Genomic DNA, 27984 nt, shown 5'->3' on the forward strand with positions numbered 1-27984 from the left:
AGCAGCCTGGAACTGAGAGCATGAAAGATGAAGCTGAAACTCTGAAAGAGAATTTGACAGGTTGCATATAAAAAGTAAAAGAGATTTTTATCGCAGATGGTGGGAAAATCTTGTTTTGTTTCCCCAGGAATAAAATCAGGTAAAACAATTGCATACATGTCATTGCTTTTTTGGCTTCTTTGAACAGCCTTTTTGAGCCAAGATGAAAAACATTCCTCCAATTTACATTTCTGTGTATGAATTTTTTTAAAATTATTTTTCCCCTTCATCAGTACTGTATGTTTGAACTCAAACTGTGTCCTTTTTTGTGCATCATTGTCATCTTGAAAAGGTTGTATGCCTCAGAGGCAGAGAAAAGGCTGGGTGGAAATACCTGATTACCTCCATCTATTGCATCGTTCTGTAGCTCTCATGCTCATCAGCTGGGATTTTTCTTTCATGAATCAAACCAAACAGCTCTCTGCCTTCATGTGGGGAATAAAGCTCATCCGTGAGTGAGGCAGAGCATCCATCAGTGCATTGTACTGGACTGTATTGTCCAGTCATAGGGACCTGCTGGAACCAGCATCCCTCCCAAACTGTGCTCAGAGAAGGAGATGGTTTTCACTTATTCCTATCTTCCTAAAGCCTGACTTACAGAAAAACACGTATTTAAAGGAAAATAATAGCCCAAATCTTTGCTTCTGGATGGCGAAGGGCAAGGGGTTTCCATCGTGCCTCCAACTGCAAACAAGGAGCTCTTAGATGCACCCTCGGTTGTCTGGGGGTATGGGGGTGACTGTTGTTGGCAGATTTAGAGTGGACCTAAAAGGTCCCGGTGTGGTGCCCGTGTAACCTCTCTACTTCTAGGACCTGAAGGAACACGTCTTGGTTTAACAGTACTAAATTACATGCTTCCATCCTACAGCACTCCCCCTCAGGCTGTTCAGGAGTTTTTCCTGCTCATTCCTCCTGGTTTTATTTTTTTCATTCTCCAGTTTTCCAGATTTGTACATCTTAGGGATTGCTCTGTCGTCTTCCTCTGGATTTCTTCCATTTACATTTAGGACAGGACCTAGCCATGGGGCTAAAAGGCTCAGTCTTCATTTCCTGTTCCACTTCTGCATCTTAGCAGATTTTCCAATCACATCCCAAAGCAGTGGCCACCAGCTTTTTGTGTGAGACCTGGCACACAGTGCTCTGGCACGGCATTTAGGGTGGGTGACGCCCAGGGCCAGCCTAATCTGCTTGTAACGTCAACGGATTGCCGGATTCTCCACTTCTCCCACAACAGTAATGCGGTAGGAGTCACGGATTAAATCTTCTATCTCCGTGTTTGTCTGTATGCTTAAAATCCACTCCTGAGCCAAGAGGTCCCAAATAGTCAACAACAACCTCCTTGCCAAAACCCAGGGATGACGTCAGGCATCACTGGGAGCTGACCCTTGTTGTGCTACTCCCAGTTGCATCCCTACATACCTGATTAAATCCATCATTTTTGGTCCCAGAGCCTTTGACTATCCCCCCAACACCAAATGGGAAAATGTTGGGATGGGTGCCACATTTGTGGGTTGTTTTTTCCTTCCTGTCAGTATCAAAGTTACAGGATGAGCGAGTGGTGCATTGATTATTGAATTATTTAACGATCCTTCTTGCGTCTCTGCCTTTGCTTCAGAAAGCTTTTGTGTGTAGCACATTACTTTGGCTGACAGCTGGTGCCTGATGTGCTACAAGAAATTGGAAAGAGAATCTTATTTATTTATGAAAAAGCAAAATAATGAGCTTTACCGACTACCAGCATGCGTGTTTCTTGCACTATGGTTTGGTTTTAAGTAGAAATTCAAGCTTTTTCTTCCTTTCCCAACTTTACTTGATGTCAGTGGCAACTGTGCCACCAAAGATCATAGAATCACAGAATGGTTGGGGTTGGAAGGGACCATAAAGATCATCCAGTTCCCCCCCCCTGCCACGGGCAGGGACACCTCCCACTAGCCCAGGTTGCCCAAAGCCTCATCCAGCCTGGCCTTGAACCCCTCCAGGGATGGGGCATCCACAGCTTCTCTGGGCAACCTGGGCCACTGCCCCACCACCCTCATAGGAAAACATTTCTCCCTAATATCTAATCTGAATCTCCCCTCTTTCAGCTTAAAACCATTACCCCTTGTCCTATCCCTCCACCCCCTGATCAAGAGTGCCTCCCCATCTCTCCTGTAGGCCCCCAAGTGCAAAGAGCAGAGATGAGCAGCCCTGATTCTCCCCAGGGTTGCACAGCTGTGCATCCAGGAGAAGCTCCCTTAAACTGAGCAGGGTACACCGCTGTAATCGAGAGCTGAGTTGCATCAGACAGGTGATATCCAGGTGCTTAGGGACATGGGTTAGTAGGTTGGGTGGTGTTGGGTTGACAGTTGGATGTGATGATTCTTGAGGTCTTTTCCAACCTTAATGATTCTATGATTCAGATTTCGGTCTGCTCTCCAGATGACATTGAAATTTGGAGCTGGGAGTATGCTGGATATCATCTTTCCTGTTTTAGAAAAGTGAGTGTAGAGCTGCAGGGAGTAATTGGTGGATCACTGCTGACCTGAGTCCACAGACAGCCTCTGATAACCAGTGATTTTCCATATCCTTCAGCATTTACCTGAATATCAGCCCTTAGGGTCCCCAACATTAGGGGTAGGAGCCACGTTAGCTAGCTTTGGACACCTGTGCTGTAGATTTCTACCTCCAAACTGTCCTCTTTAGGTCGGTATCTTGTGATCTAGTTTAATTACCTGCTTTATGCAGAGGTGACCATGGAAGTGCCTCTTTCTCTCCCTTGAATATAGAATAGAATAGAATATTCCAATGATCATCTAACAGAGATCTGGGTGTCTTGCTCAGAGGTGGACACGTGCACTGGGTTAGTTGAGTCCCACCTGACCTGTTTCACTGAATAACTCAGATTTGCAGTAATTGCTGCAAAACAACCAGCTCAAGAACACCTCCTCAGTGCTGGCAGCATCTGGTGCATTTTTTCTGGTGTCTGAAAAACAGGCTGGGACAACAAAAACCAAGCTTTCATTAAATTAAAGTGGTTCACCTGCTGTGAGGGTGGTTCCTGCAGGTGGTATTTCCCTTTTTAAGCCAGCAGCAAGGTCCACGCCACCATGGTTGCTCAGGTCTCAGCAGCAGCATAAACCTATTGCCTGGGTCACATCAGTTCCTTAGGATAAGCGTTTGCCCCTTACTCTGTGTGTGCACAAAGTGTGTCACAGCAGGACCTTGCTCTCAGCTGTGCCCGCTGCTGCAGAGATGCTGTAAATCATCAGATCAGGGTCTGCCATGGCTCTTTGGGCTCATACTTCCATCTCTGCAGCGAAGAGTCTAATGTTACCCTGGGGAGCTGTAACCTAAACCGGATGGCATTGCTGACGGGCTGCCAGCCAGCTGAAGGTTTGTTTTCCTTCATTATGTCCCTCCCCTTATTGTCCTAAGTGCATTTATTTGTTTCCCACATAAGCTATAGCACGTTCCCTTAGAAAAAGCAAGCTGATAGGAGGCTTAGTGCTGTTGCTCTTCCCCTTGATGCATACAGAAGGAAGGCTGATTTCCCTTCAGAGGGATGGGATTTCCCATTTCCAGGAGGCAGCATGCTCGGGGCATTCAGGCAGACAGCCCTGCAAACGCTGAGTGCCTCTGGCTGACACGTGTGACTCTGGCTAACGAGTCCCCAGAAAATTTCCTGCTGGTAGAGGAGCAATGTAAAAAGTCTGCAATGGAAATGTGTGAAATTATAGACCTTCAGCAGCCCCAGTGTCAGGGAAAAAATAAGCACACTCGTGTGATAGGACTGCAGAGACTGGATTCAGCCCCCTGGGCTCCCATCTCTGCTTTGCTCTGAGGATAACCTAGGGCAAGTCATTCCTCTCCTCTGCTCCTTAGCTTACTCTTTGGCAGCACACAGAGATTCACAGCCTCAGAAATATGGTACAGGGTGTAGCTGAGTGATGATTGTAATGTCTTCTCTGGTGCAAAGTGAGGTAAATACATTGGCTCTTCTTCCTCAGATCTGCTGCTCCCACACTGCACCAGTTGCGGTGGTATGGCAGTAAGGAAAGGTGTGCTGATGAGCAAAGAGCACCTGTAGGATTGAGCTCAAATCCAAAGAGCCCATCCTGTGGGTCTTTTTATATACATTTGTTCAGTCCTTCCTTCTACATGCGTCCTCTCGTTGATTATTAGCTTTGATTGAACATCCATCTTGTACTTTCTAGGGGAGCAAAAATGCAGTCATTTATAGCACTATGTGTTTGGATCATGCTGGAGGTAAACATCTCCCATGAGATTGCTACACTTCATCTGTGTCTTCTTAGATTGCTATTACATTTTTTTCTTGCTCATTGGGTGGGCTGTAGACATCCATCTTGTTAATCTCTAACCTGCCTTCTTATCCATGAGACTCAACTTCTTCCTTAAATCACATGTGCAACTACGAGAATGAGACACCTTATTGTTTCAGGACTTTGTAATGTGTCTTAAATCTACAAAGTTATTAATCCGTTGTCTGTCCTTTGGGCAAGGATTGCCTCACTGTTGTCCACTGATGAGAAGTAGCTCGATATGAGTTTGATGAACCCATCATCTGTGATTGTCCTTGGTGACTCCTCTAGAATGTTTGTTCCTCTAGATAACTTTCCATCAAGAATATATCCTCTGCATCATAGACAAATGGATTCAAAACCCTGTCAAACCAAGGCATCGGTAGAGTTTTGCATGAAAACAGTGATAAATGAGAATGACATGGAAAGCTTAGCAGCTACACCACTGTCCAGTTGTGCATTGTTCTGGTCTATACAAACGATGCCGAGTTAGATTCAAAATTTCCATGGAAGAGGTTGGGGCCCAGCTAAAGTAGCCTTAAATTCTATAAATGAGCAGAAAAGCCTTTCCTAGATGAAAATTAGAAATCTCAAATATATCTAAGATAGTCCAGGAAAAAGCAAAGCAGGGATGACTAAAATGTTGTGTTCTTCTGGTTGGACCAGCAGTCCTGATTAGTCCTTTCAAGAATAGTCCTCCCTACATAAAGCAAGAGATTCCAGAAGTGGGTCTGTAGAGCAGCCTGTGCAACCTCGTTATCTCCGTGGTCCTCACATTCAGCACATTTTCATCCACAGCCCAGGCTCTCCTCTCACCTATAGGCACAGAGGCTGTGCTGCTCTGAACACCTTCCACTCAATTATTTAAAATTCTGTTGCCATGGATCTACTCAAGGCGATCAGTTTAAAGAAAATGCAGATGGCCTCTGGTTTTGAGTTCCCGCTGCGCTTTGGTTAATTTGGTATGTAAAGGTATTAGGTTAATTAAATGCCATGTGTTGCATGGGGACGGACTGCATTTGTGGATTAATAAGCACCCGAGGGTGTTCTGTGCTGAAAGTCCTCAAGCTGGCAGACGGTTATTTCACTAAGAAAGGAAGGTAACGGAGAGAAGTCAGGGGGAAATGAAGAGGTTTCCTGTTAATCCTGCAGTCGTTTTTCCAGAACGTATGCTTGCAGTGTCCTTCAGGTCATCCCTTACTGGAGAGACTGGAAGAATTTAAGCGAAGATAAGCAAAGCTGTTGGGTTTGCTTTGAGACTCCTGCAGCACCAGTTCTATGGAGCAAGTGTGCTAGCCGGCTGGTGGAGGACCATGGCTGGTGCATGGTTTTTCTGCTAGGAGAAGATCTTTCCCAAGAGCCATATTGGGAATCAGGTCAGAGAGTGTCCTGCACGCAGCAGGCATGGTCACGCTGGAGGTCTAAACCCACCTGGCGTTCATGGTGGAATACACGTAGAAAGCAGAGAGAGGGACAAATTCCACCGCAAGATTTTGGAGATGTTGAAGAGGAAGAAAGTCGTTTTTGTGCAGCCATGCCCTGAGGTGGTGGAAGATCAGGAGAGAGACCAGGGCAAGTGGACGCTCCTCCGCAACGTCAACCAGGCCCTGAAGCCCACAACCATTTTAGCGGTAAGATAGGGGGTCCCAAGCTCTGAGCATGGCTGGGAGCTTTCAGACTACTCTGAAATTGGTCTCACTGATTGATGGGATCCTCATACTGCTTGTGCCAGCTTCTCTCACCTTCCTTCCGAGTCTTGGTTCACCCCCCCCCTCAAGCACTGCAGCTTCCCTGTGGTGCAACCTTCTGGCTCTTTGCATTTGGAAGCTCCTCCTAAAGATCCTCTTCATGAATTGTGTTGATCTGTGTGTGCACCCATCGTGGTGTTTCCTCCTCTTGCACCATTGTTTGGTTGTCACTGCCCATAGCGTGTGAGGTCCTGAGGGTCTGCCCCAGAGTGTTTGGTGGGACACCAGCACCCAGTGGCTGCATTGAGGTGGAAGATTTGGACCGTGTTGATATTGTAAAGTGATTGGTGGTATCCCCTCTTCCCCAGTACTCTGTCGTGTGTGTTGGAAAATAAACTGCATCAGTCCAGGCATGAGGCAGGTTATGCAACTTATAAACCAGTCCACCCGAGGTGGTAAACACATGAATCACCCCGATTTGCCCTGAAATCCCCAATATTTCTGCTGCTTTTTTGGGGGCTGATCCGAAGGTGATTGCATCAGCGGAAGGAATGTAAATTATTTCCATGGGTTTTATATCAAATTCATTAAGGTCAGGGAAGGAAATAGGTCGGCAGTCTTAACAAGTGATGTTATTTTTTAACCCCCCAAATCTTTCTGATCTTACCAGCTTAGCCCATCCCATAAGACTCGCTTTTTTTCACCAGTATTAAGAACTGCACTTTAATGTGTTCAGAAAGAGCATTTTGAGGGGACGAGCACTCTGTGCATTAGGCAGGCAAAGCACAGGAGCTGGCTTAGTGGAAGTACAGTATCAATTTACCATGGAGAGAGCAGAGTCCCTTTTCATCTCAGCTGTGTGATAACAGAACATATGAAGCAGTCTGCCTTTACAGCTATTCAAAATTTGAGATTTTTTTTTTTTAAAGCAGCATGATAATTCTTGTTTTCTTGATTGAGAGTGATTTTTGCACAGCTGCTGAGGTGTCAGAAGGGCTTTCTGCTGAGCAGGGACTGAGCAACCTGGCTCTTCTGTTTGCTGACACCTTGATCAAGTTACCCACCCTGTGCATGAATTTGCCCAGCTATGCAGCAAGGATAAAACAGTGCTTAAAACAGTGCTGAATACTCTGAAATGCTTTGAGAGTCTTGGATCAAAGGAGTTAGGAAATAAATATTAATATAAGTGGATTTGTAATGTATCTGTGCATGACTTACTGCATTCATTAGTTGTGTTTGGTTGTTTTTTTTTTTTTTTCTTTTTAACTGAGTTATGGGATGCGAGGGTAAGGCAGTTAATGAGAAAAAAATCTGAATATTGTAATTTTTATGAGCTGGGTAAAGATACTTACAACAGTGCTGTAGCACAACCCTCTGAGGAAAAAAAAAAAAAAAAACAAACTAAGAGCTGGATCCTTAGCTCCGTGTAAGCAGGATGACTTTGTTGATATCCTGTTGATATCCTAGGTGAAACCTAGCAAGCAGCTGCCAAGGGTGGAGTCTACCATAAAGTGGCTGGGGACTCCTCGTGTGTAGTATTTCTCCATGTGTGGGTCCCTGGGTATAGCCTTACATCCCTGTGGCACTCATAGAATCACAGAATGGTTTGGGTTGGAAGGGACCTTAGAGATCATCAAGTTCCAACCCCCAGCCACAGGCCGGGACACCTCCCCCTACCCCAGGTTGCCCAAAGTCTCATCTAACCTGGCCTTGAACCCCTCCAGGGATGGGACATCATCTCCAGGGATGGGGCATCATAACACCCTCAGGTTAGTATCTCTCAGAAGTCCTGGTGAGCGGTGACTTGTATGGTGAAGATTTCACCGTGTTTTATATTGGTGGATGTCTCCAGTTCCCGCTGCCCAGAGTGGAGCTGAAGGTTGTTCATCAGCCCGTTGGGTCAAACCAAGTCTATGAATACTCTGTCCACAGAAATGGTCGATAGTGGATGCTCAGGAAAGGGGTTATATCAGAGCAAATGCAAAGTGATCTCTCCTGTTTTTCAATTTCCCTTCTCCCAGCAGTTTTTCAGGACTTCAGAAGGTAGATACTGCATTTGCCTTGTGCTTAATAGGTATAAGTGGAGCTGGCCCCCAGGATTTGGCATTAGATGGGGATACAAGTTCACAATATTAAACTTAGATGCATGAAGAAGTACATTTGCTTGCTTGGTGCAAATGTGCCTCACTAATTTAACTTGGTGTCTCCCAATTTTAGCACCTCTTTGTGTTGAGCTCAGTAGTGGGAAATAATTCTGCCTTGTTTCAAAGAGTGTGGGTCCTGCTTGGGAGTTTAGTTTGGGGTTATTTTGGGGTTTGCTTTTGTACTGAGGAAAACAGCTTCTTTAAAAGCCGTTTTGCATTTGAGTAATTTAATATCCACAGAGCTGATGAGCAGATAGTCCCTGCCCAGCAGACTAGGAGGTCTCTGGGATCGCCAGTGACATGGAGTGAGTGGATAGGGGTCAACTTCTTGCTGTGTCTTCCGGAATAAGAACAAAGAGGTCTCAAATTTAAGAGCAGTGTGCATTTTCAGCATGTAAAAGGACACAGCTTTTCAGGGTATTTGTAGCTAAACTCTTGAGACTATGGATGCTAAAACTTTGCACAGCTTCAGGAAGCAACTGGACATGCTCACAGTAGATAAAATCTGCTGAGAAGTATTAAATGCAAAGAGCTCACCTACAAGTCATTGTAGCTGGGAGATATCCTAGAAGAAGTATATGTACCTCTCTGGTATGTTCTTAACCCTTCTTCAGTCATCCCCTTTCCACCAGTCCCCAAGATAGGGGAATGTATATTTGATAGTGGTGGAAAAAATGCGCCACATGCCTCCAGACAAGGTTTTCCAGAGCTCAAAACCATCTCCCTTTTGAGACTATGGATGCTAAAACTTTGCACAGCTTCAGGAAGCAACTGGACATGCTCACAGTAGATAAAATCTGCTGAGAAGTATTAAATGCAAAGAGCTCACCTACAAGTCATTGTAGCTGGGAGATATCCTAGAAGAAGTATATGTACCTCTCTGGTATGTTCTTAACCCTTCTTCAGTCATCCCCTTTCCACCAGTCCCCAAGATAGGGGAATGTATATTTGATAGTGGTGGAAAAAATGCGCCACATGCCTCCAGACAAGGTTTTCCAGAGCTCAAAACCATCTCCTAAGCGTGATTTTCTAGGTTTGTACATTGCACAGAGGGAAACCTCTACCTCAGTGGGTTTTTCTGCCTGTATCACTACTCTCTAACCTCCTTACTGGGTGCAGTCTGTGGCCAACAAACACTTACGAGCTCATGAAACGGAGGGACAGTGCTGTGGGTGTATGCTGTGTGGAGCGTGTCCTACTGCTGTTACCTTGCAGGGGTGGTGCATCTGTGAAAAAAAGGTGGTTTGTGGTTTGCAAAGGAAGTCATTTGACTTGTACCAATGATTTGGGTACAAAAAATCAGCAACTTGTATCCCAAGGGATGGCAAACCTTCTGCTGCTTTGAGCGTAACTGTCCTCTTTTTGTTTCCAGGGGGATTATGTGTGGATGGACCTCAAAACCGGACGGGAATTCGATGTCCCCATTGGAGCGGTGGTTAAACTGTGTGACTCTGGACAGATCCAGGTTGTGGATGATGAAGGCAATGTACGTATAAAAGATTGTGATGACCCTTCTTCAGCTCTATAAGCCTGGGTAGGCCAGGGGTCATAGGGTCATGATGAATGACTTTGTCACAGGTTTCTCATATGTCCTTGGGAATCAACTGAGCCATAGTTTTCTATTTGTAAGGACAAGATAATGTTGTGTCCCTACTTTTGTGGCAGTACTGGGAGTGAAATTTTGAGAAGCTTCTTGAGTACAATGAGAAGAGGCCTCCAAAGAACAATTAAATAGTGCTTTGAGCAAACCCACCTTGACCTGCCACTCCTCTGCTGTTATCTGATCCTTCCTGACCTCCCACCAATAAAGAATGTGCCCAAACACTGGCTCTCCTTCACTTTCCCACCTCTACTTCTGTGCAGTGGGGCCTATTTTAGAGGAACATCTATATCACAAGAAAAGGGTGACCAGGGGTTCAGGCTTTCTGTTATAATCTTTTTCCCAGCCTGAGATAGTTGTGAATGCTCTCATTCCCTTCAAGGATGGCAGAAAGTGATTTGGTTCAGCAAAAAATTTGTATTAGCTTTTAGAAGTGATCAGTCTAAATGACACTGCCGATAAAACTGTGTTTTTTGCCACCCCTGTGCATCCCTCTCTCCTCTTCTAAATCACGTTTTCTCTTCTTGACAATATTTTGTGGCAGAGGGTTAACCAGTAAAAATGTAGTTGTTTGAAGGGGAGAACAAATCTACTATGTGTTAAAAACTCCCCTGATATGCTGGATGTCCATGCTGCCCTGAATGATGCTTCTGCCAGGATGGCTTGTGTTCATGTCTCCTGGTGCTCCAGTAAACCAAAAGATGTTTTCTTTCTTCTGCTAGGAATCTTTCAAATGAGTCACTGCCATGCCCCAGGAACAGAAGCTGTGGCCTGTGTGCTAACACTCTCCCGTGTATGTTCTTCCACCTGATCCTTCTGTCTCTCATCCCAGTGGTATCTAATTGCATTTCTCTTTCTCTGCCCTCGCTCTCTTCCCAGGAGCACTGGATTTCCCCGCAGAACGCCAGCCACATCAAACCCATGCATCCCACCTCCATCCATGGAGTGGAGGACATGATCCGCCTGGGGGATCTGAACGAAGCGGGAATCCTCCGGAACCTGCTGATCCGCTATCGGGAGCATCTCATCTATGTGAGTGTCCTCCCCACCTCCACCTCTTGCTCTGCACTGCACCCCCCTGCTCTCCTTAGCTCTGGGGAACCCACATGGGGGAAACCCTGATTGAACTGAGCACCTGGGTTTCTACCTCCACCTGGACCTGAGTGATGGAGGGCTTCTGCACTGTAGAAGACACATTGCAGAGTTTATGGGTGCCCCAGTGAAAGATCCCATGAGTTAGGTAATAAGCACAGTCCATGCCACCTCGTTGTGTAGCTCCTGTAGAAGTTTTGGGGACGTGTAGTAACTTTCTGCACATGCAATAACCATTTCAACCCAGGTCGTGGGCATGCTGTAGCAATCCTAAAGCAAAAGCCTTTGGCAACTACGTGCTGGATGTAGCCCTTCTGCCTTCTCCCTCTGGACCATTAATTCATTCAACCCAAGTGGGTGAAGACGATTGCTGGAGGTCCAAGTGATGGAGGAAGGATGAGGAGGTGCAGACATGAAATAACTGAGAACAATGAAGTGAGGAACTCTCAGAACAGCTCTAAAGTATCTCCCCCATCTGTGTTCATGACTTATTAGCTCTGGGTTGCCTGGGATCCTGACAGCTGATGTCTGGGGACAGCAGTGTCCTTCCTTAGGTCAGCTCAGGCATGTCATACCCAGTGGACACAGGTGCAGCCTTGCCAACCCAACCAGACATTCAGAAATTTAGGGTTTTACAGGGAGCCGGCTAGAACTGCATCTCTTTTCTGCATTAACACCCCAAACGCAACCTCCCCAGCAGGACAAGGGTCAGCATCGAAGTCTGTGCTGGTTTTATCAGTGTGCTCTATGCTGTGTACTCTGGTGCACTTTCTTGGGGCAGAAGTGTGGAGTGTGTATGTGTTTCCCACTAGATAATGTACTCAAACAGCCTATGTTTGGAAAATATGGAAAATTTGGCATTGCTCTCAACTCCTACAGTTTTCAGGTACTCAGGTGAGTGTTTGCTGTGCCTTTGAAAGCCTTTTCAAAGCCACCTGGGAATATAATTTTTAAAAGGTTCTAGAGACAACTACACTTTTAGGCCAGAGGATATTACAGGACAGTCTGATTTCCCAGATAGCCTAAGCTAGCAGACCGTATCCAGGATTTTATCTGTGAAGTTTGCTTGTTCTGATTGATGTCCAGTGCCTTTGAAAGGATGGTTTTGGATTAGAGCTGAGCGATGATGGAGAACACGCCACTCAGTTACATAGGATGTTGATACGGTTGACAGCCCCCTGCCCCCAGCTCTGGAAGATATCCATCTCCACTTTCAGAGAGGGATCTCAGTCCTAGAGGAAAGGGATATGGCTGCTGAAAAGTAATTCCCCAAAGCTTGGAGGAGAATAGAGACCCCCAAATGCACCTCTGATTGAGGCACCTTATTTGTTGTACATGATGTCTAGGTCCCCTGTATCGTCAGTTTAGAGAAAAAGCCATGACCAGAAAATTATTCAGATGTTAGATGAACTGAGTTACTCCCTGGAGCTCTCTTTAGGGAGCGTCGGCTGTTTATAGTGACAAATTAGCAAAATTCATACTTGATGTGGTGTCTTCACGTGCACTAAGCACCCGTGGCAGTCATCAGAGGTATCAGGGTGTCCCTGCCCACAGTAGGAAGGTTGAAACTAGATGATCTTTAGGGTCCCTTCCGACCCGAACGATTCCATGATAGGTGTCCCTGCCCACGGTAGGAAGGTTGAAACTAGATGATCTTTACGGTCCCTTCCGACCCGAACGATTCCATGATTCTGTGCTTCTATGATCAATAGTGTCATGGAGCCAAGGCTGCCTTTCAGCTGTGCAAAAATAAGTGCCTGTCAGATGAGGTGAGTGCTTTAGAGCTGGCTGGAGCTTGACTATCACAGAAGAGTTTATGTTGGAACAGAAGTTCACATTGGAGGTCTACAGTGAAACCTCCTCCAGCTCAGGGCATGTCCATCTTCAAAGGCAGATGTAGCTAAACTCTAGCAACCTGAATGCCACCCAAGAAGAAGTGCAGATAGCCAATAATTTGTCATTCAGGGAGCATTTATCCATTAAGCGCTGCACCTTTCTCTCCTATTTGGGGGCACCCTGCAGAGGTTCCAGGTGGATTCCAGCAGCTCTGTCTTGCTCTCAGAGGAAGCTGAGGTCGTGTCAGATATTTTTTCGGTGGTGTCCATGTGTCTCTCCCAGGGTCCCTATGTCATCAGGCAAGCGCCTTTGGCCTCACTAGGTGAACAGAGGTCCTCAGATAAGATTTCACGTGTGCAGTGTCAGATTGCCCATGAATAAAACCAGCTCCTTCAGTAAAGCTCTGCCTCTGAGTTCCCTCACCAAGCTATTCACAGGCATCCAGGGAGATTATCAACATGAACGAGCGCTGGGCAGGGTGTTGTTTGGCAGCATCATATTAATAAGGGCTAATGCAAAGAGCAGCTGCTAACCTGGAGGTGAGTGTGGGTGGTGATTGGGCTGAAGTGACTCAGTAACCGTGTGGTTTCTCTACGAGTTCTTCAGGTCTGATGGTGACAGTGCCATGTGTCCTACAGAGCTACTGCATAAGGGAAGGTCTCATCCCACAAAGGGTTTTGTATCTCAGATTTTCCAGGTTACTGTGCCTTGACTGATCCACAGCTTTGGAGTGCCAGCCCATGATCCTGAGCACAACACAGCAATTAGTGCAATCTCAAAATTAGAATGATGCTCTCAAAATGACATAGAGTGCATAGCTGGATAGAGAGGCACGTAAACCACCCCTATCTACAACTGTGTTGTTGGAGGTTCGGGAGCCCAACTTTAGATCTCATCTTTTAAAAGTGGTGGCACTAGGAGGAGTAGATTTGTGCCAAATTTAGTAAATGTTGATGGTGGTTTTGCAAAGCCAAGGTACCATGTGGGTAGGGGATACCCAGTCGCCTGAGGTGTTTTTTTTCCTGGGATATAATCTACTCTGTCTTAAAGATAGTGAAGCTCAGTGTGACTTTACCTTCACTGTTTGAAAGAATTTCCAAGCCTGGTGACTTTTCCAATGGGACTTCAGTCTCTCTCATTTCCTCATCTCCTTAGCTTTGTGAAGGGTGTAATTCTGCTCTAACAAAACATAATTTTCCTTTTTCTCCTTCCTCCTTTACTTGTAAGACAAACTGCGGCGGGAGGGTAAGTATGACTCTTGGCGCTGTCATTTGCAATCACTGTCATGCCTTCTACTGGATCACTTCTTTCTGTTCACCATCGTGGCGTTCTCATTTACTTTGCACCACCATTGCTGCTGCTTCACAGATGCACCGAGAGCATCGTCCCCTTTGCCACAGAGCTTGACCCTCATGGGGAAGTTGTGACACCTTCCCAGAGCTGGAAATTCCCCAACCTATGAATATGGTTAAAGCTGTAATTGCTTCTCAGTAAGGACCTCAACTGGAAGGAAAGAAAATTCTCCAGCCAAATGGGAAAAATTTCAACAAGGGCTTGTTGCCCATGGTTTGGCTTGCATGCACTAAAAGAAACTATGCTGGACAGCAAGAGTGTCTGGTGGGGGAGTTTGGACTCATGAGTGAGGTTAAATCTCTTTATCTGGAGATGAAAAAATGCTCTCTAAGGGTTGCCAAAATGCAGTAATGTTTGTTAGAGCTTTAACCCCATAAAAATCCAGATGAAGTCAGCCGTGGTGTTCTGGTTAGCAAGGGAAGCAGACTCAGGAAGGATTTGTTTGGGGCTAATTAAAATGTAGGTCATGCAGGCAGTAATGAGTTTGTTCAGAGATGCGGTTCCTGTGGTCAGCTACAGCAGAGCCCCTGCCTGTCGGTAAGATTTTATTTTCCCAAGACAGGAGGGCTTTGCCTTCACCCAGCAATAGAAACCAGAGAGAGAATATTTCCTTGGAGGTGCCCTTTGACCCCTCATCAGCAAAGTGGACAAAGTTTTGCATTCCGTCAACTGTGAGAATTGGGCAAATTGTTGCGTATTTATCAACTAGGAATGACCTACAAAAGTAAGCAATAGTGCAAGAGTTTGTGCTGACAAGGTGGTTTGTGGATCACAAGGGAAGGGTCAGCGAGAGCACCCAGAAAAAATTCCTGCAACTTATGGTTAACTCCTTTAAAAGTCTCGCTGGCTGCATTCAGGGCAGGGCAGACCAGCGAGGCTGAAACACAGGGATTTAAGGGACCTCTGCAAAGAGTCAGACTTTTTTGAAAAGAGGCTCAAGGAAGATTAGAAATGCCCATAAAATTAACCTGGAAATAAATTACAAAGAGGAAAACAGTCTTCCAAGTATCCCACCCAGGGCTGGAAGGAATCTTGGGGTTCACTAGGGACCTCGGTGACATAATTCCATTCAGAAATTGAGCTCACTCCTTCTCTGACCATTAAACTTACCTCCTCTGTCCCTGTGGGAGGCTGCTCTGGGACTTCTCCCCTATTTCAATGCCTTCTAACATTCAGTCTACATGATTTCTGCCCTTTGGGTTTGTGGCAACTGTGTTCTTGAGCTTAAAGAGCTTTTTTCCTTTGCTGTCATGTAATGCCCTATTACAGGGAAGACTATCGTATCCTTTCTCAGTTACCATTGTAAATTCAAACCTCACCTGGGACTTGAGCAGAAAGTTGCTCTCTGGTGTTGGCCACGAGGCTAGAAAGTGATGAGTCCCTCGGGGCTTTCAGCATCGCTATTACAGGACACAATTGCCACCTACTGGCTGCCTGTCAGGATGCCTGAGGTGGTAGGAAGTGTTGTGTAGATGGTGGCAAGCAAAGCCAAACTCCAGCCCTTTCCATCTTGATTGAGGGATTGGGCTCGATGGGAGAAACTCAGCCTTGGGCTTGTGTCTCCATGCCTCCCTTTCCACTCCTCTCCCCAGAAATGGTAGCTATGTTTCTGCCTTCTGAAATGAGGAACAGCTCAGACTTGTTTTATCCATCAGTGAGTTTGCAATATGTACAAAGAGGAGCACCCAGCAGAGCACGGAGAGATTTTCTTCTCGGTTCACAAGCATCCTTGCCTGTGCTACTTTGCTGCTTTGTGCCAAAGGCTTATTGATGGTTTTGGGCCACACAGATAAAAACCCATAGGGATTATTTTTATGTTGAAATTATTTTTTTTTCCTGAAAAGAATGTATTCAGCAGTGGGGACACTTTCACAGCTGGTACCACGAGGTAGGAAAAGTGAGATTGATCTTGTAACTTTGGTTGCCAAAAATTAACCTGGAGAAGGTGACTTGGCTCCTTTGAAGTCGTGAAGTGAAAGTAGACTACATCTCACACCCCTTTGTTATCCAAGGGCACAGGACAAGGTTTAAACTGCAGCATGGAAAGGTTTGGTTAGGCAGAGATGGTAGAGAAGAACCCATTGCAGAGGGAGGCTTAGCAGCTCTGGTGTGGATTGACAAAACCAGGTTAGACAGACATCTGTGAGGAATGGTGTGGATCCATCTGGTCCTGCTTTGAGATGTGGCAGTGGTCTTCAGGTTTCATTCATCTCTAGTTTCTCATAATTTGTGCAATGCAATAGGTATGTATGGATATGTGCTGGGTCTGGTGATATTTTTACAAATATGAGCTTGGCTTAAAACTCTGAATCTTAACTGGGGAGCATCCCAAATATGAATTAAGACTTGAATCCATGCTGTGCATGAGCAGGGCTGAGTATGAACCGATTTAGACAGTTTGGGATTTTCATTCCAGTTTTGCTCCAGGCTCCACCCTGCAAGCATCTTTGACTTGAACATCATCTTTCATCCAGCTTTTGAAAGCCTTTATTTTTCTGGCTTCCATACTCCATCCAAGCTGCCAAAGCCTCTCGGTTACATCTCACTGTCCCCATTAACCTTCATGTGCTTCTCCTCCAGACATACACCGGTTCCATACTGGTGGCAGTAAACCCCTACCAGCTCCTACCCATTTACTCACCTGAGCAGATACGCCTGTACACCAACAAAAAGATCGGGGAGATGCCACCACACATCTTCGCAATCGCTGACAACTGCTACTTCAACATGCAACGCAACAACAAGGACCAGTGCTGTATCATAAGGTGAGTTGGTGGATTTCCAAATGGGCCATATCCTGAAAATGGATGCTGAGTGCCTGCAACATGGTTGATAGAGAACAGCTTATCAAATAGAAATCTGAATGACCTATTAGGTCTTCCATCCACATATTCCCAGTGCAGAGGTGGTCTCTGCAGTCATTGTTCCCAGTAAAGATGCTTTATCAACCCTTTGGTACCTACCCGGGAACCCAATAGATCTCATATCCATCTTTAACCTCCCCTTTTAAATTTAAACTCCTGCAGACATCAAAGATGCAAAGATCTATACATTCTGCACAAGGAAGGGCCAGGGACGAGCTTGATCACTAGACCTGTGGTTGAGCCGGTGTCGCCCAGCATGGCCCTACTCCAGACTGGCCAACCTCGGGCACCAAGAAATGCCTGGTCACGGTTACGGCTATAATTCACTCCAGTATCTATCCCAAAGGGTGGGATGAACCAGATTTGGTTCCCTCAGCCCTCCAACACTATCCTAGCAAGGTTTGAACCCTCAGACAGTCTTTGTGCTTTCAGGGCACCACCTCTCTCCAAGGCCTACCCTAAGTTTCGTTGCATAAAAACAGGACTCCGGATCATCCCGTGCACGATATTTCAGATACATGGGACTGAAAAGACCATGTAGTAATGATTATTTTGCAGGGCTAAAGAAGCATCATACGGGCCCAGGGGAGAATCAAGGCCAGGCATGAGGCAGCGTGCCAGTGGCCGGCCAACCCTGAGAAGTGAGTCATGGGGCCAGGGCTAGTTGCTGAACACCAAGAAGGTCCATTTCAATCACTTTTATTGGCTAGCCCATATATCAGACAGGCCATAGATTCACACCAAGAGATTTCTGCCCAGCCCTTCCTCTTGTACCATCTCAAGATAATGGAAGTTATCTTTCAGTGGAGAGAAAGCTTTGAGCAGTAACTCTTGCTTCCTGCCCCATGACCTTCTCTCCTACCTGCCCCTTGGTAGGACAAGCCTAGGAGACCTGTGAAAGTGCCTGCCACTAAAAGGCAGTATTTCACAGTCCGCCTTCTGGTGCATTTTGGCAGCTCAACTGGTGATGGAGATACCCCATGGGATCAGCTAGCCCCTGAACCACAGGCTCATGGTTTGGTGGTCATACCTGGAGAAGCACTGTCTGAAAGTGCTTTATGACCTTCTCAGTGATGATTGAATGGTGTAATTTGCTGGGAAGACCCAAACCCAAGCAATAGCTTGGGCCAAATGGACTGTGAAGCAAATCTGGATCTTGGTTGGAAGCTGTCCAATACTGTGTCCTACCATTTGTCCTACAAGCAGTCCTTGGGATGCTGGAAACCCATCCTTGGTGGTCTCATCCTACCTGTGCTAACAGAAGAGGCACAGAGACAGCAGTCCCTTTAGAGACAGAGAAAGGGACACTGTCAGGGATGCAGCAGAGATTTCACTGACCTCAATTCTTGTTGCCTTTGCAGCGGTGAATCCGGAGCAGGGAAGACAGAAAGCACAAAACTGATTCTGCAGTTCCTGGCGGCGATCAGCGGTCAGCACTCCTGGATTGAGCAACAGGTCCTGGAGGCAAATCCCATTTTGGAAGGTGAGGCCTCAGATAATGGAGACATTTTTTTTGCTGTGGAAAAAAACCCAAAAAAACCAAAAACAAAACCAAACCAAAACAACAACAACAACAACAACAACAACAAAAAAAAAACCCACAAAAAGAACAGATTCAGGAAACACAAAATATGGACAAATATAAGTCACTTTTTTTGCATTTTTACTTTCAAAAAATGACTAAATTTTAAAAAATTAAAAGCAATGATGTAAACATTTGTTAAACAGCATATTCAGTTTCCTTCCATCTGAATTTAATTTTCACAAAGCTAATGTTCTCTGATTTGTGCTCTCTAATTTTCCATTAATATTTTTAACAACTATTGTTGAAAGCAAAATATTTCAGCTGATGTTAAAGTTTTTTTCAACTCTTTTATTCACTTAAAATTGAAAAAATGTGGTTTTTCCAGCTGTATCAATACTTTTTCCCCCAAAATTTTCAAACAGAAACCTGAATTTTTCCTAATTCTCTGTGTATTCTGGGATTTAAAAAATGCTTGTCACAAAAGCCACAAAGTTCTTTTGGAAAAATCTCACCACTTCTTCCAGTGCTGGAATTATAACTGTATGCAGAGCACCAATATCCTGTAAATGCTGCATTCAGCTAAGTATTTTTTTATTTTCTTTGACCATAGTTGCAAAAAAATCCTACTCCTATTCTTTGCTGGTTCAACAGAACGTGACGTTAATTTGACCAGAGCTTCACAGACTAAAAACCTTGTGCTGGCAACACCCAACAGCAAACCCCACCTTGTCCTTCAAAGGTCAGCGAACGGCAGCAGAATGCAGAAAAAAAGAAATAAAGGCAGTTTGAGAAAGAACCAGATAATGAGAATTGGTTTGTAGCCTTAATAGGTTCATTGGCAAGCTGTTCCTGTGATCAGCCCCACGGTTTTAATTGGATGGATGTAATTGAAATAGGTGATCTGACCCTCTGGCCCCAACGTGATGCCAGATGGACGTTTTATATTTATGCAGAAAAATAGCATTTTCCTTAAAGAATAACATTATTTTTACCTCCCCTGACACTCGCAGAGAGCAGTGTTTTGCTTGGTAGATAGCCCCCTAGGAACTGATGGAAATGTGAATATCCTGACTGCTTTCCATGCATAATGTCAGCAGATCAGAGAGGAAAGTCACTGGCTGAGTTTTCCTTCTCTGTGCTCTGTTGGAGCTTCCTTCAGACCCAGCATGAAGATGCAACGAGGCTCTTGGGGCACTGCAGGGCTGCCTGACCCCCGGCGTTGTAAAGCGTCACGGTGCACGGCGTGCACACAGGCTGTTTTTGAACATGCACTTCTTCACTGCTGGGATGGAGGGGAAGAGACACTCTGTATTTCAAATGCATTTCTATCACCTGTCAGCAATCCTGGAGCATAAATTCTGGGCCAGAACTCTCATGCCAGTGGTTCACACCCGCACAGAGGATGGATGTGGGTACCTTCCCCTTCACAGTCTGTGAGAAGTCCTCACTGGAGGTTGCCTTAACCCTCTGTATTTCCCTAAAGGACAATCTCTTTCCTTTCCCTCTTTGTCACCAAATCACTCACCAGCAGCTCTGTCATTTCCCGCACAGCGTCACCTCGCACGCTGCAGCATCCTCCTGCCAGTCTCACTCAACCCTCTTGTATTTCATCAGCTACTGCCAAAATCCTGCTGTCCCAGCCCTTCTTCCCGGATAATAAGGTCACCCCATTCCCATGCCTTTCTCTCTGTGCTCCACTCAAGGACAGTCATCTGCAGTGTATCCTGTTTCCCCACACTGAGATGAAATTAAGCCAGCCAAACTCAAGGGAAAGGCTTGGGGGATGCTTTTTACCCTCTCAGCCTCATTCCTTTCATTATTATTTTTTTTTTTTTGCCCATGAGATCAGATCCATGATCCTCCCTATATCAGATCCTCTCTATTGCTACTGCAATTCTTCCCCGCAGCTTTCGGGAATGCAAAGACCATCCGTAACGACAACTCCAGCCGGTTCGGGAAATACATCGACATCCACTTCAACAAAAGGGGGGCCATTGAGGGAGCGAAGATCGAGCAGTATCTGCTGGAGAAGTCCCGGGTCTGCAGGCAGGTAGGGTGACATATCTGTAAGCATGGGAACAAGCGCTCAGTCACTCACATTTGCAGTGATGTTCAAGCAATTCTTGCTCTCACGCTTGGTCTTCCAGGCCCAGGACGAGAGGAATTACCACGTGTTTTACTGCATGCTGAGAGGAATGACGATGGAGCAGAAGAAGAAGCTGGGTCTTGGGAAAGCCACAGATTACAATTACCTTGCGATGGTGAGAGCACAGCGGAGCAGAGGTTTGGTGAGGGGATGCGGTGAGAGCTTCTTAGCAAGGGAGAGAGAAGTGAGAGGTGTTTTCTAAGCAGCCCAAGAGCTGTTCTGCTTGTTATGGCCTTTCTGAGTCTTAGCCACAGCATTTGTGGGATTTCTTTGGATTGAGAGCAGCCCTAAGGAGAAGAACTTGGGGGTGTTGGGGGATGAGAAGCTGAACATGAGCCGGCAATGTGCGCTGGCAGCCCAGCAACCCCCCGTGTCCTGGGGGCATCCCCAGCAGCGTGAGCAGCAGGGCGAGGGAGGGGATTGTCCCCCTCTGCTCCGCTCTGGTGAGACCCCCCCTGGGGTGCTGCACCCAGCTCTGGGGTCCTCAGCACAGGACAGACACGGAGCTGCTGGAGCGGGGCCAGAGGAGCCCCGGAGATGGTGCGAGGGCTGGAGCAGCTCCCGTGCGAGGACAGGCTGAGAGAGTTGGGGGTGTGCAGCCTGGAGAAGAGAAGGCTCCGGGGAGACCTTCCAGCACCTTCCAGTGCTGAAAGGGGGCTCCAGGAGAGATGGGGGGGCTCTTGATTGCAGGGGAGATATAGGACCAAGGGGCAATGGGTTTAAGCTGAAAGAGGGGAGATGCAGATGAGATGTGAGGAAGAAATGTTTTCCTGTGCAGGGGGTGAGGCAGTGGCCCAGGCTGCCCAGAGAAGCTGTGGATGCCCCATCCCTGGAGGGGTTCAAGGCCAGGCTGGATGAGGCTTTGGGCAACCTGGGCTAGTGGGAGGTGTCCCTGCCCATGGCAGGAGGGTGGGAACTCAGTGATCTTTAAGGTCCCTTCCAACCCAAACCATTCTGTGATTCTATGAACCTTTAGCCCATGTGTATAAGACAGGTTATTTCCATTCTTCTTGTGGAGCAGGACATGCACTTGGATGGTTTTGGTGTTTGGTGCCCAGACCACTTGTTTGGAAACAACCGGGGTGTTTGATACCACCCAATGCTCTTGCAGCAGTGATGGATGGGGAGGAGCACGTGGCTGGATGGCACATTCTCAGCAGCATATGATACTGAGCTACCTCTGTTCCATGTGTTGGACAGAGCCAGCAATCTCCAGCCCCACTCCCTGTATGTAAAGTGTTACAATCCAGAGCAGCCTGTAGAAGCAGGTGTAATTAAGGCTGGCCCATGATAGAATCAGCAAGGATGGGACCCAGCTTTCTTGCTGAATTGGTGGGAGCCTCCAGAATGTATCCGTACCTCAGGGAGCTTTTTCTCCTCTGCTGACTGCAGCCAGACACAGGGTAGCTGGGGACAGCAGGGTAAGCACAGGTCACAAGACTGAGCACCGAATAATAATATACACCAAAGGGCAGAACCAGACCCACGGGTTCAACATCATCTTTTGCTTATTCATCCCTTAAACAAAAGGTTTGCTGATTTAGAGGGAAGGCCTGGATAGCTTAGGGTGACACCCAGATGCTCTCTGCTTTACCCCATGCACTGCGCTACGTCTTCGCCTCCCCAGGGTAACTGCACAACCTGCGATGGCAGAGATGACAGCAAGGAGTACGCCAACATCCGCTCCGCCATGAAGGTCCTGATGTTCACCGACACAGAGAACTGGGAGATCTCCAAGCTACTGGCTGCCATCCTGCACATGGGGAACCTGCAATATGAAGGTAAAAGGACAAAATACAGGGGTGTGGTCCAGCGTGCTTCTACTGCTTATTCTGCGTGGTGAGAGGGAGCCAAGCTTAGGGATGGACGGTTGTATCCAGGTCACCTGCCAGGGTGCCATGCCAGGGACTCAGGTGCTTATTGTGGCGTGTAAGGACAAGAAAGGAGGAATGAGTCCACCTGCCCACTCTGCAGGGCTGCCAGGCTCCAGTATGCTCAGTGACATCCACCTTTCTTGAATTTAGGGAGGATGAATGTAGCCACAGGGCATTCAGTAGACTCAGGTTTTGCAAGGAGAGACTAATGGAGCGTTTGACGAGTATGTGTGTGTCTGGATATGCCTTTGTAAAGGTACCAGACCGCCCTGCTGTCAGAAATTATTTTTGACATGTGATTTAGAAGCCTCTTTGGAAGACAGAAGCCTAAAGCACTTGGATGCTAGAAACATACTTACCCCATCAGTCATTTAGGGTGGCTGGCAGAGCAGAGTTCACGTCCTTTGCAGCCAACAGCAGGACTTCAGCAGCTGCATGAATTTTCCTCTCCTTTCTGATGGCCAGGTGTTGCCTGGCCATCACATGGAGCCAGTAGAGAAAGACCCTTTCCCTCACCCCATCTACCTTCTGCAGAGCCGTACCCTTTGCTGACGACTTTCCCTCTGCCTTGCTTTCACCCAGCTCGGACCTACGACAACCTGGATGCCTGCGAGGTTGTTCAGTCAGCATCGCTAATCACTGCAGCATCGCTGCTGGAGGTCAGTGGCTCCGCGGTGCTGCTCTCCTCTCTCTGGCTTGTTCCCATATTCCCAGTATCGTGGCACATCTTCATCTGAGCCAGGGTCTCATTGCACCACCAGCTCTAGGAGGTTGGAGAGGTCTGGGTGAGCCAAACTTTGCCAACTTTTAGACTAAATATTAGGAAGAAATGTTTTCCTGTGCGGGGGGTGAGGCAGTGGCCCAGGTTGCCCAGAGAAGCTGTGGATGCCCCATCCCTGGAGGGGTTCAAGGCCAGGCTGGATGAGGCTTTGGGCAACCTGGGCTAGTGGGAGGTGTCCCTGCCCATGGCAGGGGGGTGGAAGGAGATGAGCTTTAAGGTCCCTTACAAACCAAACTGTTCTGTGATTCTGTGATTCTTCAGTGACCTCCCCAGCAGGTAATGGGGCTCTCTCAGGGACACCATCTCATCTCCATAGGACCGCTGGTCCCAGGGTGTGATCCACAGCTGTCTGCAGGCTGTTTTCATGTACTTTAGGGAGTGAACATTTCCCTGGATTGATCTTAGAAGTATGAAAAGGGGTCAAGAGGATGCAAAGCTACATCCATGCTGGTCGGATACAGCTTTGCAGGCTTTGCTTTTTCATCTTCTCTCCCCAGACCTCTTTAACATCTCAAACTAAGTCACAAGAACACTTTCCATAGTAAAACACTGTATAAAAGTGTTAGTTGCTCTCTCTGAAAATGCCCATGACATCATTTGAGATATTTGCCCTGTACAGCCAAGAAAAGCCGTTTACCTCCAGCTGCAGGGGGCTGCTCTGTTCCTCTCTGGCCACGCACATTCAGGCCAGTAGCCCAGGCCATTGTAAGGACTCTTCGTGTTGTAGAGTCAACAGCTGTGTTTGGTGGTATCTTTGCCAGGTTGACCCTCAGGATGTGATGAACTGCCTTACCAGCCGGACTATCATCACCAGGGGTGAGACTGTCTCCACCCCTCTCAGCATGGAACAAGCGCTGGACGTGAGGGATGCTTTTGTAAAGGTAAATTTTAAGGGCATTCCCTTCTGCTCTGGTTGATAAACTGAAAAAATCTGCCAGTTTTGAGAGCAGAGCATCTACTCATCTACTGCACAAGAAAGGTGTCTCGCTTGATGCCCGTGTGAGATCAGATCAGCAGATGGCCTTGAAACTATCTTCTTATGGGGATGCACAGAGTTGAGGTGGATGGAGTTTAGACAGTCTGGTCTTCAGGGGATTTGCAATCTGGACTTCAGACTGTCTATACTCAAAAGTGACCTGTGGAAGGAGCCAACATTCTGAAATGACTTCGCCTCAACTTCAGGAAAACATCCCAGGTTGAGCCCCAGGGTTAGATCCTCAGCCGCTATGAATCAGCTCTATCAACACTTGTAACGCCCACACCTGAATTTCAGGATTTGGGCATGTCTGCAGCTGTAAATAAAGCTGAATGTCACAGGAATGGGGATAGAGCAATTTAGCAGTCACCAGAGCACTTACAGAGAGCATCACCTGAGGCTTTGGGGTGGTGGAGGTTGATGAGGTGGGTGTGCATCCCTTCTGTGCTGTTCGCAGCCCCATGTAAGGTTGCAAAACAAGCATCAGTGGCCCACTGTAAATGTGGCTCTGGTCTTTGGTGGGTGCTCTGGCCAACTTGGGTTCCCCACTCTGTCTGGGGGGGACTGGTAGATGAGGCTAGCTGTCTTAAGACTTAACTGGTCTGCAAATCCAGATGGTGACTTCTCTAGTGGTGAGGGACCTTTGGAGCAGGCTCCCCTCCTGGTAGTACTGCTGTAGCTCATATGAAAGAAATGAAGAATGCTGTAAAACTTGCAGTTCTGGAATTACTGAGGCAGCAATAGCTGCTTCATTAAATCAGCAAACTGTTCAGACAGTGCTGCAACACTTAAGTCAGCACCTTGTCCAGGCAAGATGTCCTTGGCTTGTCTAGCAATGTAACATGGCTCTGCTGACCTGTAGAGAGAGATGTTTAGAAACCAAAGGACTGTCTGGCTTTGGGGAAAACCCATAGATCCAAAATTTAGGAATTTTGCTTTCAGTTTTCTTTTTATCTAGGCTTTCAGGTCCATTTTCCTAGATTTACATAATGGCTCTTGAAGCTTTAAACCATGCCAAGAGTCTGGTATAAATGTTGGTGAGAGTGCTCTCAAGGACTGTCCGGTTGCTGGCCATGCTTTATGGGAGCCTGTGCCATCTGAATGATGCAGGGTGAACGGCTAACCCATCTCAGTGAGCTCTGTATTTGGGATGTTGCAGGGAATTTATGGGAGGCTTTTCGTGTGGATCGTGGAGAAGATCAACGCTGCAATTTACAGACCTCCTTCCCAGGAACTCAAGAGTGTCAGGAGATCCATCGGACTCCTTGACATCTTTGGCTTTGAGAACTTCACTGTGAACAGGTATGAAACCTGCAAAAGGAGAAATAGGTCTTAAATCCTCTTTCCCCACCCCAAGCTCAAGGTCTTGCAGTCCTTTCACCTCTCCTGAGATGTACAGGACTGGACTGGGTGAAGCTTCTTTTCTGTATGAGAGATTATCAGAACTAACCACTTCTGTGTTGCAGCAGGCAGCATACTTCTTTTACTTGTTCAAATATTGGCCACATAGTAGCCACAGAAGATGACCTCCAACTGATTGTTTTAGGCTACAAACATAAAATGGCTATAGCATTGTTTTGAGGAAGAAAAACTTATTATCTGAAACAATAAGAAAATTCTCAGCCAGAATCAGCCTTACTGAGTGGTTGATGAGGTGTGAGAGTACTGCTTCAAGCATGGAGAGAGATGTAGAAGGATAGAGCAGCCTACCAGTACCTGAAGATGTACTGGAGAGATGGGGGAACACTCTTTATCAGGGAGTGTACTGACAGGACAAGGGGTAACAGTTATAAGCTGAAAGAGGGTAAATTTAGATTAGATATTAGGAAGAAATTTTTCACTGTGAGGGTGGTGAGGCAGTGGCCCAGGTTGCCCAGAGAAGCTGTGGGTGCCCCATCCCTGGAGGGGTTCAAGGCCAGGCTGGATGAGGCTTTGAGCAACCTGGGCTAGTGGGAGGTGTCCCTGCCCATGGCAGGGGGGGTGGAACTTGATGATCTTTTAGGTCCCTTCCAACCCAAACCATTCTGTGATTCTATGGTGGATCTCAAGTGGTCTCTCCTTCACCGTCTCTCCACAGTTTTGAGCAGCTTTGCATTAACTTTGCGAATGAGAACCTGCAGCAGTTCTTCGTGCGCCACGTCTTCAAATTAGAGCAGGAGGAGTACAACCTGGAGAACATCAACTGGCAGCACATCGAGTTCACTGATAACCAGGATGCCTTGGACATGATTGCCATCAAACCCATGAATATAATCTCCCTCATTGATGAGGAGAGCAAGTTCCCCAAGGTGTGTTTTGGGCTCAGTCCTGCTGGCAGTCACTCTCCTGTTTTTACTTCCTTTGCATTTTGCATGCTGGCACCCTATGAGAGGGCTGATCAGCCCCAAACACATTTGCCAGTGGGTTACCTATTCATAGCTTTTATTGCTCTGTCACATTTCCTTCCATGAGTACCACAGCCATGCTTAAAACAAGTTACCACTTCTGGTGTAAGAGTATGCCTGCAAGAGGCTCAAGAATAGCCTTTGACAAAGTTTAAGAGAAAATAATATTAACATACTTCTTTTGGAGCACTACCTTGAATATTGGAAAACATGCCTGTTCCAGGGTGGTGAAGAAGTTGTGGATGCCCCATCCCTGGAGGGGTTCAAGGCCAGGCTGGATGAGGCTTTGGGCAACCTGGGCTAGTGGGAGGTGTCCCTGCCCATGGCAGGGGGGTGGAACTAGATGACCTTTAAGGTCCCTTCCAACCCAAACCATTCTGTGATTCTATGCCAGCAATATTCAATCTGTTTCTTTAATTTCTGCATGTGAGATATTCCCCTCCAACATATCTCTTCTCAAAATAAATACACATTGTCACCCAAGACAAAAAAATAAATGCATTATTGATTGGAAAAGTATTTTAATGGGACAAACCCTGGTTAATTTTGGATCTTTTCCTGCATGCACAGGGTACAGATGCCACCATGTTACACAAGCTGAACTCCCAGCACAAGCTTAACACCAACTACATTCCTCCAAAGAATAACTATGAAACCCAGTTTGGCATTAACCACTTTGCTGGAATTGTTTACTACGAAACAAAAGGTACGGGGCAGCTCCAGGTGTGAGGGGATGCTCGGGGGAAGGTGAGCTGCTGCTGTGTTGGAGCAGAGCAGGATGGCAGCCCGTAGTAGTGTCAGCATACTCATTTTTCTGGCTGCAATGATTTGGCCCCTCAGTGGTGCCCATGAACTCTTTTGCTTGTGTGTGTCCATGACAGAACTGCAATGCTTTGCACCACATGTGTTTTTGATCCACTCTTAAAATGTGCCTCTGTCCCCCTTCTCTTGGTCCCCCTTTCTCTGCTCAAATACCCCCATTACCTCCCCAAGAACTGCCAGTAGTCCAGCAACCCAGAAGCTGCTTACAGGGCACATCTTGGCCATGTTGCACTGTGTTATCTGTCTGTCTATGTGTTGTCCCATTGCTTCTCTAGGATTCTTGGAGAAAAACAGGGACACGCTGCACGGAGACATCATTCAGCTGGTGCATTCCTCAAAAAACAAATTCATCAAGCAGATCTTCCAAGCGGACGTGGCAATGGTAATGCAGGCGAGAAAAGATCTTTATTGATGGAAGGGGCAGAAGATTTGCAAAGAGTCACATTGCCCTGATGCTGTTTGGGGTGTTTCAAACCTGTTTGTATGAGCCAGCCATCAGAAAGCATTCATGCGGTGTCATGGGTACAACTGCACCCAGCGTCCCGATTCTCTGCGTTCAGTT

The 27984-nt window shown here is 46.8% G+C and overlaps 1 protein-coding gene across 1 annotated transcript in view; it reads left to right on the plus strand.

The window, feature by feature from the left end:
- Positions 1-5836: 5836 nt before the first annotated feature.
- The window catches only part of LOC104464343 (unconventional myosin-VIIa), a gene marked incomplete at its 3' end in the record, with an annotated part of 30212 nt that continues 8064 nt past the window's right edge, over positions 5837-27984 (plus strand). The window contains exons 1-14 of the mRNA XM_010077016.1: positions 5837-5968; positions 9542-9655; positions 10649-10801; positions 16631-16815; positions 18276-18397; positions 20347-20489; positions 20587-20700; positions 22213-22366; positions 23042-23118; positions 24002-24121; positions 25376-25518; positions 26294-26504; positions 27171-27306; positions 27698-27804. Coding sequence (XP_010075318.1) covers positions 5837-5968; positions 9542-9655; positions 10649-10801; positions 16631-16815; positions 18276-18397; positions 20347-20489; positions 20587-20700; positions 22213-22366; positions 23042-23118; positions 24002-24121; positions 25376-25518; positions 26294-26504; positions 27171-27306; positions 27698-27804 — 1911 coding nt within the window. The remainder of the gene's footprint in view (positions 5969-9541; positions 9656-10648; positions 10802-16630; positions 16816-18275; positions 18398-20346; positions 20490-20586; positions 20701-22212; positions 22367-23041; positions 23119-24001; positions 24122-25375; positions 25519-26293; positions 26505-27170; positions 27307-27697; positions 27805-27984) is intronic.

Source organism: Pterocles gutturalis, unplaced genomic scaffold (assembly GCF_000699245.1).
Source record: "Pterocles gutturalis isolate BGI_N339 unplaced genomic scaffold, ASM69924v1 scaffold15408, whole genome shotgun sequence".
NCBI classification, from domain to species: Eukaryota; Metazoa; Chordata; class Aves; order Pterocliformes; family Pteroclidae; genus Pterocles; species Pterocles gutturalis.